Source organism: Bidens hawaiensis, unplaced genomic scaffold (assembly GCF_021521415.1).
Source record: "Bidens hawaiensis isolate Kalapana, Puna unplaced genomic scaffold, B.hawaiensis_p1.1 tig00419376_1, whole genome shotgun sequence".
NCBI lineage: Eukaryota > Viridiplantae > Streptophyta > Magnoliopsida > Asterales > Asteraceae > Bidens > Bidens hawaiensis.
This window is the reverse complement of record NW_027504840.1, coordinates 1,296,600-1,311,334: the sequence shown is the minus strand read 5'-3', so window position 1 is coordinate 1,311,334 and position 14,735 is coordinate 1,296,600. Positions and strand designations below refer to the sequence as shown.

Sequence of the window (14,735 nt, the reverse complement as noted above, 5' to 3'; positions counted from 1 at the left end):
AAATAATTACTAAGAGTTGAGAGTCTTTTTCTAGAAATGCGTATTCGAGATGGTTCAGGAGTTCTTTTAACTCTAAGGCTGGTGGTTCTTCGATTGATGGTTTTGATTTTTCATGACATTCGGTAATCTCACATACTACTTCTGATGTTTCTTTATTGTTGTTGATAGTATCGAGATTTTCATTTTCTAAATGGGTTTGGTGACAGTTATGGTTAAGACTTGTGTTTCTAGTGTGTTACTGATGGAGGAATTTCGCACATAGCAACTTATGATAGAATCGATGATGTCAACACAGTATAATGTGTCATCGTGATGTTGCGGATGTTGCATAGATTTTCCTATGTCAAAAGTGATTGTCTCATCATCGACCCTGAGAGTGAGTTTGTCGGTGCAAACATCGATAATAGCCTTTGCAGTGGCTAAAAAGGGTCTTCCTAAAATCAGAGGTACACTTTTGTCTTCCTCCATGTCTAGAATTACAAAATCTAATGGGAAAACGAATGTGTCAATTTTGACAAGCATGTTTTCAACAATGCCCCGAGGATATTTAACGGATCGGTCAGCTAACAGAATCTCATGTGGGTGGGCTTTGGTTATCCTATCCCTAGTTTTAGAAAAACCGCATAAGGCATTAAATTAATACTAGCTCCTAGGTCAGCTAGGGCATTGCTAACAGACAAATTTCCTATGAAACAAGGGATAGTAAAGCTCCCTGGATCGGTCATTTTTTGAGGGGGCTTGTTTTGGAGGATAGCTGAGCATTCTCCACTCTAGGTGACATGCGATAGCTTCGATAAAAGAGATGTTGACGTGGAGTTGTTTGAAGAGTTCTAAAAACTTCTCGTACTGAGTTTCCAATCTCTCATGTTTCAGCCGTCCAGGATATGGAATAGGTGGAACATAAGTTCGGACTGGTTCCATAGGTTGTACGGTGCCTGTTGGAATCAGTATTTCTGGCGTTTTATCAGGAACTTCCTTCTCCATTTTTGGTTTTGAAGTTGGTGAGGCAACAGTGGTTATGCCACTTCTCAATGTAACAGCGGTGGCTGTTGCATTTGGGTTTGTTATTGTGTTGCTTGTAAGAGCGTTAGGTGGTCTTTCAGACAATTGTCGTGAAATCTGTCCGATCTAAGTTTCTAGATTCTGCAATGATGCTTGTTGACATTTTAGGTCAGCTTCAGGTTTTAACAATACTCTGCTAATGTCAACAGCTCTTAGGTCCGCCTTCTTTTCTGCTTCAAAATTTCTTCAATTCTTGAATAGTTCGGATTTTGAAGGCTACTAGAACTTTGTTCTTGAAATTGAGGTTTATGTTGGAAAGATTGATTCATCGGCCTCTTTTCGAATCTGGGTAGAGTTTGAGTGTTACCTCCGTCCTTCCAACTGAAATTCAGGTGGTTTATCCATCCGGGATTGTAGTTGCTGAAAGCGTTGTTTGGACGAGCGATGAAGTCAATTTCTTCCATGGCCATAATGGTTTGTTTGCAGTCACTTGTCTTATGTGTTCTTCCACAGGTGTCACGGGTGATCTTGGTTTTCGATAGTTCGGCTTGAAATTGTTCGATATTTTAGGGAGTGCTTCAAGTTGTGCGATGACAAGGTTGTTGGAATCAACGTGTTGCATTCCTTTATGTGTTGGTGTAGATCTTGATGGGTTATAAGCGAAACTATTCTTTGCTGCCTTCTCCATGATTTCGAATTCTTCGTTAGGGGATTTGGATCCCAGGTCTCCACCGGCGACTTGGTCGATGGCCTGTTTGTTTTGACTGGATTGTGCATCAAAGAAATTTTGTACTTGTAACCATACGCTCAGTCCATGATGTGGGCATCTTCTCAAAATACTTTTGTATATCTCCCATGCTGCGAGTAGCTATTCATCATCATCGGTCCGGAATCCGGTAATGCTAGCTCGATATTTGGCAGTTTTATCAGGCGAAAGGTATTTGAGGATAAACTGTTCAACCATCTGATCCCAATTGGTGATGGAACCAGAATGAAGAGATTCTATCCATTCTACGGCTTGTCCCCTTAGAGAGAAAGGAAAGAGTTTGAATTTGATCTGATCTTCTCAACAGTTTTGAATTTTAAAGGTTTCGCATATTCGTAAGAATAGAGATTTATGAGAAAGAGGGTCTTCATCGAGGAGACCGTGAAATTGAACTAAATTTCCACCATATGAATGGTGATTGATTTGATTTCGAAATTTTTGGTATTTCGGGTGGAGCCACTCCATTGCCATAGCCTTCGAGGGTTGGCTTGGCATACTGGCTCATGTTTAGTTCATTGTTTGTGCTTCCATCATTTCTTCGGTTTGATTTTCTCCTAATGTCGTGGCGTCTACTGATTCGTCTTTGATTGTTTCAGCAGTTTCTTTTACCCGTTTGAGTATTCTTCGACGAAAAAGTCGTTCAAGTTCAGAATTTGGAGAAACAAACTCAAGTCCGAATGTAGAGGACATACATGGGATTAAATCAAATTTAAACTATTAAAACTAAATTAAAGGTTAGTTAATTAAAATTTTAGGCTAGCCTTAAAAGAAAAATCTAATCTAATGGTTAGTAACAAGAAAATAAAATAAAAGTTAAAAACTACAATTATAAATAATGATTAAATTAAAACTTTGATCGTTCTTAGAAACATACCGTGCCCCCGGCAACGGCGTCAAAAACTTGATGTTTGTTGTGTGTGCGGTTAAAAAGTATAAAGGGATTGGGAATTTTAGCTTTCGCACAAGATCGTGTTTTAAAATTATAAAAGTGATTTCTACTAAGACTAAACTCACATAAAATAGGCAAGTGCACCTACCGTATATGTAGAATAGTATTGGTAAGAACCAAGTATCGATCCGTGGACACAAATGTTTCTAATAATAAATCTTCGTTTTACTTTAATCGGAGAGTTTAATCATTTTTGGGGTTGATTTTAAAACTTTAATAGAAATACTTATATATAATATATATAGGTGACAAGAAGGGAAATTCTAAATGAGTAAATCAATTATATGAAGGTTACCATCTAAGATCAAGAATCCACTCCATTCTTCCTTGATGATTATTAAGTAAACATGTGATAAACTTGCCTTAATAATATATGATAGAATAGCCCCTCATTTCTAAGTGAACATATTCTATGGCATAAAAGAAAGTAGCATGCATATTTTCAAGTCCATCCTTTCTTAATCTCATTCTACCACGAGAATGTCATTTTAAGTAGGCATGTAGTTTAGTAAAGTAGAAAGATTAGGATTGACTTCGATTTCTCAAATACCAATTCTAACAACTTCGGGTGATTATAGTTTAGTCACACAACCTCCCATGGATGATTTAAATAGGTTATAATTACACATTCCATCAACATATGATTCTTTAACTAGTAAGATAACCTAAGAAATCGTATTAACAATGTTATTTCAGAATTATCAAAAATAGATAAATAGATCATAGCTTATATTTCATCATTTCTAAGTACAATATAAGGATCCAAGTTTTATCTTGAATAAGTTATCAAGGTATTCTTTTTACCATTTCTAGTCTCCAAGAACATGAGTGAATCATGAATGATTATTAATCATCAACCTTGATTTGTTGAATTAAAGTGATAAAACATTTTTAATCAAAGGATAATTACAAAATAACTATGTACTTTACTAAATTAAATCACATATTTAATATAATCATAAAGTGAAACAAAGATTCTTCATAGAAATTAGATGGTAAATGGAGTTTAGCTTATCATGAGCATGGTTATGAACATCAAAAGAGATGAAGATAACAAACACATGATCAAACTAGAATAATCTAACCAAATGTGGATGAATCTTCCTTCTTCAATGAAGATGGATGATGATGATGATAGTCTCCAAGCCTTCAAACTCTCCACAAGACCTTCAATACGAGTGTAATGTGGGTGTTTTTATAAGAGAAACTCGTATAGAACTCTATTCAAGCACACCAAATGAGTGCAACATGCTCAACTACTTATAGGCAGTTTGGAAGGCCAGGCACGACCTCGTGCTCTATGAGGCACGCCCTTGTGTCCATCTGTCCACTCGCATTTAATGCTCTGTCAGATCGTACATGATGACTCACCACGGGGGCGTGCTTCATGAGGCACGACCCCGTTTTTTGGGTCTCTACTATATTTCCTTTTTGTCTTTTAGAAATGTGACCACGGCCCCCGTGTATTCTGGGGCACGGCCTCGTGTCCAGCTGTCCAGTATTTTGTATTTTCTTGCAGATTTTTGTCTTTACTTGCACAGGAAAGCATAGGGGCGCGTTCCATGTGGCATGGGGGAGTGTTTCACTGATATCTTGGGTTTTCTTTGATTTTACTTTGATTTTTCTTTGGCTTTTTGTTTATTTCTTTGTTTGAGGCTTGGGTTTACCAGAAAATACATTTTAACATGATAAGTAGCTATTTGAACTATATTATATAATAGAATTTGCAGTTTTTAGAGAGTATTTGATGCTAAAAGATGTATATTTTTATATACATCAATAATCTACAAAATTCTGCATCGCTTAGTGGTGTTGTAACTAAAGCGCGTGCTGGTTTGCTTGAGCTAACCGAGCTTAGGTCATGTAAGAACAGTTGGAGGGTTCTTGGTAGTTCGTTGTCTTCACGAGCAATGTCAACGAAAACGACCATATTCATTTTCTTAACGTACGGACACAAACAAGAATACCATGTTTGTGTCTAATCGTTTGTTCGGTTAAAGTTAAACAAAGAAACACGAGAATGCTCTAATCGTGTTCGTTTGGTTCGTTTACAAGCCTAATTTTAAGTGTTTTCAAATGCAAATGCTTAAAACCTCCTGAACACTTTATTAGAGAAAAAATATTATAGGCTTGTTAATAAGGTGAACGAACATGAATGATTAGTTGAACAAGGTTTTCTTGTTCGTGCTTGTTTGGTAAGAAATGTACATAATAGTCTTTGTTTATGTTGGTTCATAAATAGTATAATTGAACCACTAGACATAACTAAATATAATTAATAAAACACCAATCAAAGTAAACTGAACATAACCTGCTGGCATAAGTACTTAATAAAACTTGACTGTAATGGGCAATATCTTGATTTTATAAACCAGACTAATTATAATGAGACGAGCTTAAAAACTAAGTGAATATACAAACAACGTTTATGAACAAGTTATGTGTTCATGTTTGTTCGCTTTACTAAACGAACAAAAAAAGTTTGTTCAAGTTCGCTCGTTTAATAAATAAACGAATATAAACTAACCTATGACTGCCTTCTATTTGTTTACATGATGTCGGGATAATTTTTCAAGAACCATGTTTTTTCATTTGGTTTCTTGTAGTGAGTTATTTTGAGAACTGAGCCGGGATCATTGCCGTTGGATTCATGTTGGATTGAACATAGTTGCACACCATATTTGTAATCAAAATGTCACTCACACTTCGGTTGCTTAACAAAACAATCGGGTTCACGTGAACATGTTCTGTTTCGGTCAGAAACCGAGTTTTGTTGATAAAGATTTGGCTAGAGAAATACGATGGATATCATATGGTGTGTTTTCTCAAATGTGTATTAGTTTGACAGATATCATCTTGCAACATCATTGTTGCAGCGCCACTTGTCACCCAGGAATTGGTCTAAGTTTGGTGATGATTTGCATGCTACTATTGCCGCGTGGTTTTTCTGGGCGTTCTATGATTGGAGCGGTCTAACGTGTCATTTTGGAATGAAGATTTGTGGTACACTGTTATGACTTTTGAGGAGTTGTATTTTATTAAATGTTTTATGCATATATTTGTATGTCAAAATGGACGTGTAAGAGTAAAAAAATTGATTTTTTACTACCTTTTTACATGACGCGTGTGTGTATATATATACTTGATTATCAATGTTATATTACTATGATGATTTGTGTTTTTAATAACGAGAGTTTCTTTACAAATTAAGGTTAAGATGTTTTCAAAATAAACTTAAGATTAAATGTTGTTATAACAAATATTGGACCAATGATGGTTTAGACGACTCCGATCTTGGTAGCTTGAACGGGTTCTGCTAGGATGAACAACCGCTTTGGATTTTTCTTCCCACGTTCAATATTGAAAGATTCCAGGTTTAAATCTAAAGAGGTTGGACTTTAAAAAAATCGTTAGAAACTAAATGAATAATTTTAAACGGGCTAAATAGGTACGTTCGATCGTGTTAGAGGTGATATGATTTGATTATGTGTATGAAAAATCATCAAAACCTTAACTTACACCGGCAAAACCAAAATTGTTTTGGCCAATCGCACCCCCCCCCCCCTTCCATACTCTCATACGTACACTCATACTCTTCTCTCTCATTTATCACATTCAAAAAACATATTAATTTATTCTCACGGTCGGTTGTTGATCGCATAAAACTCCCTCTTGCGGTAAGCTATAAGCCAAAGATGGTTCGATTGGTTAGAAAACTCAATGTAAAAATGAGAACTACTTATATGGTGGTTTTTTAGCCGCTTGAGAGGAACTCATTCAATATGCATTTGCTTGTTGCTGCTACCAAAGATCTTATAAAACCATTGTTGCGTCCCCACCGTAACATGCGGGCTATTGTGAAGCATAAAGGTATCCATGATGGTTTTAGAATTTATAGCAAGTCCATTTGGATATTTATAAAACAACAGAAAATTTGGATATTAAACATTATACTTTAACATTTACAATCATTTAAAAAATTGCTTTTATAGCTCGGGAAAGCAAGTCTAGATATGCTTGTGAGGTAAAAGTTATATATTTTTTGTATGGTATGTATGTGTACTCAAAGTTACACCACAAATGCCAACTTGTTGACGAAGAGGTCAATTAACTGGCATGATATAACCAGCTATATTTAATATCATAGTTGTTAATTTCCTATAAGAATAATTGACTGATAATATTAAAGTTTTGATATTGACAAGGACAAATGTTTGTTCAAGTTGTTTAACAAGGACCTCGGACATTGTAAAAATTATGTGAACTATCCACTAATATCTTCACGAAGACTGCATATGATGTTTTTTATGGTGTTTTCGCTACTTTGCTCATCAACCCTATGAAAGTTGTAAAGTTGAATGTAATGTCTGAAATCACTTTTCTTTTAATTTTTTAATCAAATTTCTTCATTTAAGCAGGTAAAATCATTGTTGATGGTTAGTTTTGTGAATTCTAATCAACATAAAGGTTTGAATGTGTGTTAAATAGTGAGTAGTTAGAGTTGAAATTTATCTAAAAGATGTAAGAGATACTCAAATTAAAACGAGTAAGTTGTCGATTAACGAATCGTAAGAAAAGGTAAAGACGTGGGCATACGTGAGTTGGTTGTGAACATGCATATTGGCATATGCATATATATTGAATTGATGATGTTATAAAGTAACTGATACTTAACTTGCGAATACAAAAAGGTTTTATTTGGTGTCTTACAATCTAACAAGCAAGAATATTAAAACAAACATTTCACAAAACACGATATATCCAATATATATGCATCCATTAATATTTTAGTGTGAACCTCCCCCCCCCCCCCCCCCCCCAAAAAAAAAAAAAACACCCAACAAACCAAATGCAAATGCAGGAACGCGTTCATACTGATAAATCATTACATACCACGTCAAACACTACAAATTAATACGGGGAGATAAGCGTGAACCCACAGCAACACAAGAACGCTTTTGCTAGTATATATATTATTATGGAGGTGTTTGAGTGAACTTTTGAAACCTGCTGATTTGATTTTAAAAAGCTCTATTTTAAAGTTTTTAAAATAGTTTTGCCAAATACCTTTCATTTTTCAAAAATCACCTATATGTAATGTATACCATATCAATCAATCCCACTCCGTACACCGATTTCGTAACAAGCCGAGCCTATGGTTGTATTTTAATTATATGACATCGACTCATTTACTGACATCTGAATTCATCTCCTTTTACTGTTATCTTTATTATGATTATAAAAATATTAAATAAAAAAATAATCACCGACGGTAGGGAAAATAATAGCATTAAATTATTCCACCGACGATTAAAATAATATCCATCCAAAAATAATAAAAATAAAAGAACAAAGGATGGTAACGAGGCATTGTGTCCCATCTTGGGTCCTGGGATGATGTTTTATTGACCGCACCTGACATCGTTCATTCATTTATGATCAGAAATTCAGAAGGCATCTGATCTGGTGGTGAAGAGAAGAAGATGCGTTTATTATTAATCGGCAGTAGTAGTAGAAGGAGAAAGGCGTTGGTGTGGTTGCAGTGTCTTCTCATCTGCTGCTTTCACCGCCATCGGAATCTTACTCTTAACCCTCCGTTCATCACTCGACGATGATGATCCCAATGCACAACGCCTCATCTCAACCATCACCCTGCAGGAGGATAAATTAACCACCACCAAACCATGCGCTACGGTGGAAGAGATGGGTGATGATTTCCGAGGCCAGTTAGAGATATCATACGACGTCACTTCCATCTTAACGGTACTTTGCATTCGATTCAAATTACTTTACTGGTTGGTTTTTAGTTATTTATATCTCTTTCACACTCAGCAGGTGCTGCTAAGTTGGAAGTCTTCCTCCAGAGGAGTTCTGCAGACAAGGCTTTGTGATAGCAAAGGCATCAGAAGCAGGCTTTGGGAACGAGATGTATAAGATCCTCACTGCTGCAGCTTTGAGTCTAACGTTGAACCGCTCACTCATCATCCAGGCATATTGGTTCTATCTCAATCCTTCCTATTATAATATATCTTTGAATGATTTTGTTTGCAATTACTAATCATATGCTTTGCTTTTTCTTTTGCAGGGGCAAATATCCTTTTGGGGAGTATATCTCGTACACCAATGCTGCTTTTTCCCTCAATGAAGTCAAACATCTATGGAGGCAGAATGGATGTTTGACCACCTATGGCAGGCATCTCGTTATAAGGATTGATGATTTTCAAAAGCCATCAAAGACAAACGTTCTCTGTAGCAACTGGATTGACTGGCAAGAGCCTATAATATGGTAAAACTACAACACGATCCATGATCCTTGTTTATTAAATTCCTTGAATCGAAATCCAATCTTAGCTTGTCGGCAGGTTCCAGAACACTACAGATGCTGTGGCAGCTCAATTCTTTTTGAAGAATGTTCATGTTGAGATGAGAAAGGCTGCTTCTGACCTCTTTGGGCCACCCCAAAACCATAACAGGCCCAATGTATTTGGCGAGTTAATGAGAATTCTTGTATCTCCTACAGAAGCAGTAAAGCAGGCTGTAGATTCGGTTCTTAGTGGAGGGTCACATCCTGATATTACCTTGCACATGCGGATGCTTATGAACAGGTGTGTCTTATATGCAACTCCTCCTTGGCACCATACAAATCTAGTGGAGGTTGTTTTATAACATTCTTTTGTCTGATTTGTATTAACAGTAATGCTTTAGATATGGCTACTAAAACTATGTGATTACAAAGTAGGCAACTTTTAGCTCTTTTTATCTGTAAGGGATAATAAGCCTTAGAAGATTAATGGTGTTTATTGACCTAGAAAAGGCCTACGACAGTGTGCCACGACAGGTGCTCTGGGAGTGCTTGGAGGGTAGAAGAGTGCCCAGGAAATACATAGAGATAATTATGGATATGTATACCAGGAGTGAAACAAGTGTCCGTGCGCCAGTGGGGGATACTGATTTCTTTCCTGTAGAGGTAGGTCTTCACCAGGGGTCAGCGTTGAGCCCGTTTCTTTTTGCAGTAGTCTTGGATGAGTTGTCAAAGTCGATTCAGGAGACTCTCCCGTGGTGCATGATGTTCGCAGACGATATTGTGTTACTTGCTGAGAAAAAACAAGATCTAAACATGAGGCTTGAGGAGTGGCGAACAACCTTAGAGACAAAAGGTTTAAAGATTAGCCGATCTAAGACGGAGTACCTCCACTGTGATTTTGGTGGGATAAACGACAATGAAGACACACAGATCACAATTGAAGGGCAGGTGGTCCCGCAGGTAACGAAGTTCAAGTATTTAGGATCTTTTGTACAGAGCGATGGGGAATTAGACAGTGATGTGACCCACCGAGTTCAGGTAGGATGGTGTAGATGGAAAGCAGCCACAGGTATATTGCGCGACAAGAGTTTCCCGACTAAACTAAAGGGAAAATTCTATAGGGTGGCAGTTAGACCTGCAATGCTATATGGAACAGATTGTTGGGCCATCAAAAAGGCACAAGTGCGGAAGATGGAGGTAGCAAAAATGAGAATGCTACGTTGGATGTGTGGGCACACAAGGCTAGACCGAATAAGAAACGTTGTGTTTCGCGAGAGATTAGGGGTGGCGAACATAGCAGACAAGATAAGAGAGTGGAGATTGAGATGGTTTGGACATGTAAAGAGAAGACAGACGACGAATCCTGTTAGATCCGTAGAAAACATTACTATAGAGGGGAGGAGGGGTAGAGGACGACCGAAATTGACTTGGGATGAGAGGATTAGGCATGATTTGATAGACCTAAACCTCTCCGAGGACATGGTTGATGATAGGAATTCGTGGAGAAGTAGAATTAAAGTTAAGGATTTTTAAAGAGAATTGAATACCTTAGGGCTTAGACTTAACTTATTTAGTCCACATACCATAATGGTATTTCCCTTGCATATATTATTATTATTATTATTATTATTATTATTATTAGCTTTTATATAGCTGTTAAACTGTGATCTTATTATTAATATTATATAATAATATTAATATTAATATTATTATAATTAGTAGTAGTTTTTATATAACTGTTAAAATTTGATTTCCTTTATTTTGCTTTATTTTCCTTTATTTTGCTTCATACGCATGTTCTTAGAGCCGAGGGTCTCTCTGGAAGCCACCTCTTTATTCCTTTGGATAGAGGTACGGTGTGCCTACATCCCACCCTCCCCAGACCCTACTTATAGCTTTGCTGTCGGTGGGATTTTACTGGGCATGATTGATTGATTGATTGATTGATAATAAGCCTTAGCCCAAATCGACCCATTTGTAAGTAAATGAGTTGAAGTGGCCACCTTTAGAGTTTAGACTCTAGTAACAAGCAATTAGCTATCAGTTTGACATTTAAAATCTGTTTTCCAGATCGGTGAGGGCGTTGCAGGCAGCATTAGATTGTACAAAGAAAGTCATGCACAATACAGATCTAGGTTCCAGGCCTAGGTTGGTTTTAGTTTCAGACACCCCGTCATTGGTGGAGGATGTGAAGTCAAATTTTGATAGATTTGCGGAGGTATACTTTTTTTTTTTTCTGAATTCGTACAAACAAGACAATACATGACAAGTAAAATAGAGAACCAAGAGGAAGGATACAAAGTCCTCCTGGACTATACTATACGGTCTTTGTGCTAACTTATATGTTATTGTAGGTTGTTCATTTCAACTATGAAAGCTTTGAAGGAGAATTATCTGGGCAAAATGGATCACATACTTTGGGTTTTAGAACAAAAGATTGGGGCCCGGCACCTAGATGGGTTGCATTTGTTGACTTTTTTCTGGCATCACGTGCAAGGCATGCGGTTGTTTCTGGAGCTCACAGACGTGTTGGGACAACCTATGTGCAGTTGATTGCGGCACTGGCTGCTGCAAATGCAGCTGGTATTTCCTCTCTTTTACCATTACATTTTGACTACGATTATTGGTAGTTTTTTAGCTCTTTTGAGTTTCAAAACACTCACATGGTATCTGTGTTTCCTTAAATAATGAGAATTTACCAACAAGTGTAAATTTTGTTACTTTTTGTGTAACAGAGAGCGCAAGCGGTAATTCAAGCTTTTCATTCTTCAGTAGCTTTCAGAACAGTCTGGTTTCAGAAGGATTGAGTAACCAGATAGGATGGGGGCATGTTTGGAACAGATTTGCAGGCCCGTTAAGTTGTGGAAACCAAACGAATCAGTGCGCTTACACACCATTGTTACCACCAGCTTGGTGGGACGGCATGTGGCAGTCACCAACGCAGCGGGATATTCATAGGATGGAAGCTTATGGTATTCGATTATCAGGATTGGGCACAGTTGATGAAGATCAGCTTGCTTCTTTCTGTAGCTCAAGGAAACAAGTTCGGAAATTCGTTACGCTTGTATAAAACTATATATGTTATTAGTTATAAAAGAGAGAGAGGGAGAGAGATTCAGTTCTTAATAATTTTGTATTTAATTTTCAACTACGTTACCTATATGTTAACACAATATAGGGATGGACCGACCAACGTCACTATTGGAGGGAGTTGGGCAAGTTATTGGTTAGAAAAAGAAAGAACCCTGAAATCATTATGAGATGAAAAAAAAATTCAATAAATATATCATGATGCCAAAATTCATTTTCATTTATTCTACAACATGTTACATTATATTTCAAAAACCCCGCTTAACAATCGAAGAACGTACACCTAAATAGTTCAAAAACCTCGCTTTACAATCAGGGGAAAAATGGTAAGAACACCTAAACCTGATAGTAAAATCTAAAACCTGAAATACTTGGAATGATTATTTTATATCAGGTGTGGTATTAGGTGATATTCATTCGATTAACCAAGCTATATCAAAGCTAATTATACTAGTTTAATATATAATACTGCTTTAATATATAATTTTGAAAGAATATAATAAGTAGCATTTTGAAGTTAGAAATTCAAATTTATATAAATGTTAGTATAGTTGGATATTTGATATTTCAAGTTAATATTTAGTTGAGTTTTAGATGGGCTTTTTGGGTAACGAGTATCCCAACAAGTAGTTATAAAAGATCATAAATGAGTGTATGCGTTGACCAAGTTAGCATTTTCTTGGTTTAAATGAGTTTTAGATGGAATAATGTCAAGGCCAAATGTACTGGGCGAATTTGGGGCGATAAAGGGGATGAACACCGCCCCCCGCCCCCCGGCGATAATTGGACGAAAAGGGGTAGGGGCGGGAATAATTTGTCGCCTGCTCTTCCTTTCTTTTTATTATTATTATATTCTAATGTGTGTGGGTGATATATATACATACATATATTATTATTATATTATTATTGTAGCCCCTACACCATTACACCCCAAAAACAAATAACCCCTCGCTGACTGGGCGCTACACGGCGCAAAACGCCCCAATTTGTAACTCCTCCACTACACATAGCCTAATTGAACCATTTTCTTGGTTTAACCTTATCTTATTTATTATCTGATCAGTAAAGAATTTTGTTTGTTCCTACACGTGAAAATCAAGTAACCAAGTAACCGTGTGTAAAAGATTTAGATTTATTCGGTTTCGTGTTCGGTTTCCTCATCGGCTTAAATTATTCACTTGACCATAAAATATATAGCGAGTTTCATAATTTGGTATTTCAAGTTACAAATATTGGCCATACACATATCCTAATAGCAAGCATTGAAGGAAGCTTATCACCAGTATAACACACACAAATGAAATAGAATAAAAGGAGGATAAACACATTGAGCATGCAATAAGTGTTCAAGTCTGTATGGTAACTACCCCACCCTAAATCATCACATAATTTACCTAAAATCGATAACTTAAACATAATACAGTTAGGGTCGGGTTTTGACCGGGTAAAGGTGGAACCGGTTTCGACTGGGTCCGGGTCAGGTTAGGTTCAGGGTATATATCCAGAGAGAAATCCAATACCATGTCGTAATGTCATACCCACGAGTCAGATACGGATAGTAACCGGTTCTGGGTCGTGTCTGGAACCAAGTATCTGTGCCTCTAGTTGATGTGTATTTGTTAACCGACTTTAACAAAAACCATACAGAAACTTCTATGATTTTGGTTTCCCAAAGTGTAAATCTATATTTCACAAGCGTGCCTAGATGTAGAGTATGTGGGTAGCAATCGTCATATTTTTGTAAATGTTATTTATACTCAAATATTACAATTGTCTGTCATAAAAGGCTGGTTACTCCTTCAAATTGTCTATAATAGAAAAGAAATTCAAGCCCTTCACTACTCTATTTCCATCCTTTGTAAATATCAGTTTTATACGGTTTCTTATTTATGATTTTACTTAAAAAAATTACTTATGGTTTTATAATGAGTTAATTACACATGTATAATATGTGATCTAAGACATTGGAGATCTAAGTTTGAGATAATTAAATGTTTGATATATAGGATCATTTTGCAATATACTTAGAGTCTTGTGTTATCTAACATAGCTGACGCTTTTTTTAAATAGCAAATATACTTCTTTGTTATAAAGTAAAAACTCATACACGTTAGCTTGCTTATTTGTCAAAAGGAAACTTAGGATTACTAATCCGTAGTTTTGCATACCTAGCTAAGAGACTCAATACATACTTTGTGTTTATTGATTAGATGAAGAAATCAAGTGACGTTTACAAAGGACTGACAAAAATTTATAAATGATAGTTCAAACATGAAACTGATGCTTTAAGCAATTCAGGTCATAGAGAAGCGAATGAAAGTCATCGACAACCATAATAAAGTCGTGGAACGAACCTTACCACTTGTTCGATCACGTTATATTTGGATCTCAATAATTATGGAGGTGAAGTAGGGTTTCAAATTATTTGTTGGGTTTTATATTTAAAGTAAAATACTTTTTTTACATAAGTTCAACATGTTTTGTTTTTGTATTTGTATTTGTTTTTTTTTTTTTCTTCTTTCTAGAAGTCAAGTGTTAGAGCTCAAAATGCTACAAAATCAAAATCATATTACCTAAACATGTATTATTTAAATATAACGTCAAATATGTGACTGTCACTAAAT

The 14,735-nt window shown here is 36.2% G+C and overlaps 1 protein-coding gene across 1 annotated transcript; it reads left to right on the top strand.

The window, feature by feature from the left end:
- The first annotated feature begins 8,567 nt into the window (after positions 1–8,567).
- Positions 8,568–12,276, top strand: LOC143608470 (uncharacterized). Its single transcript, XM_077083499.1, has 6 exons — positions 8,568–8,714; positions 8,803–9,003; positions 9,080–9,322; positions 11,092–11,239; positions 11,376–11,604; positions 11,757–12,276. The coding sequence occupies exons 1-6, from the start codon at positions 8,644–8,646 to the stop codon at positions 12,089–12,091; spliced, it is 1,227 nt and encodes a 408-aa protein (XP_076939614.1). The 5' UTR covers positions 8,568–8,643; the 3' UTR covers positions 12,092–12,276.
- Positions 12,277–14,735: the final 2,459 nt, after the last annotated feature.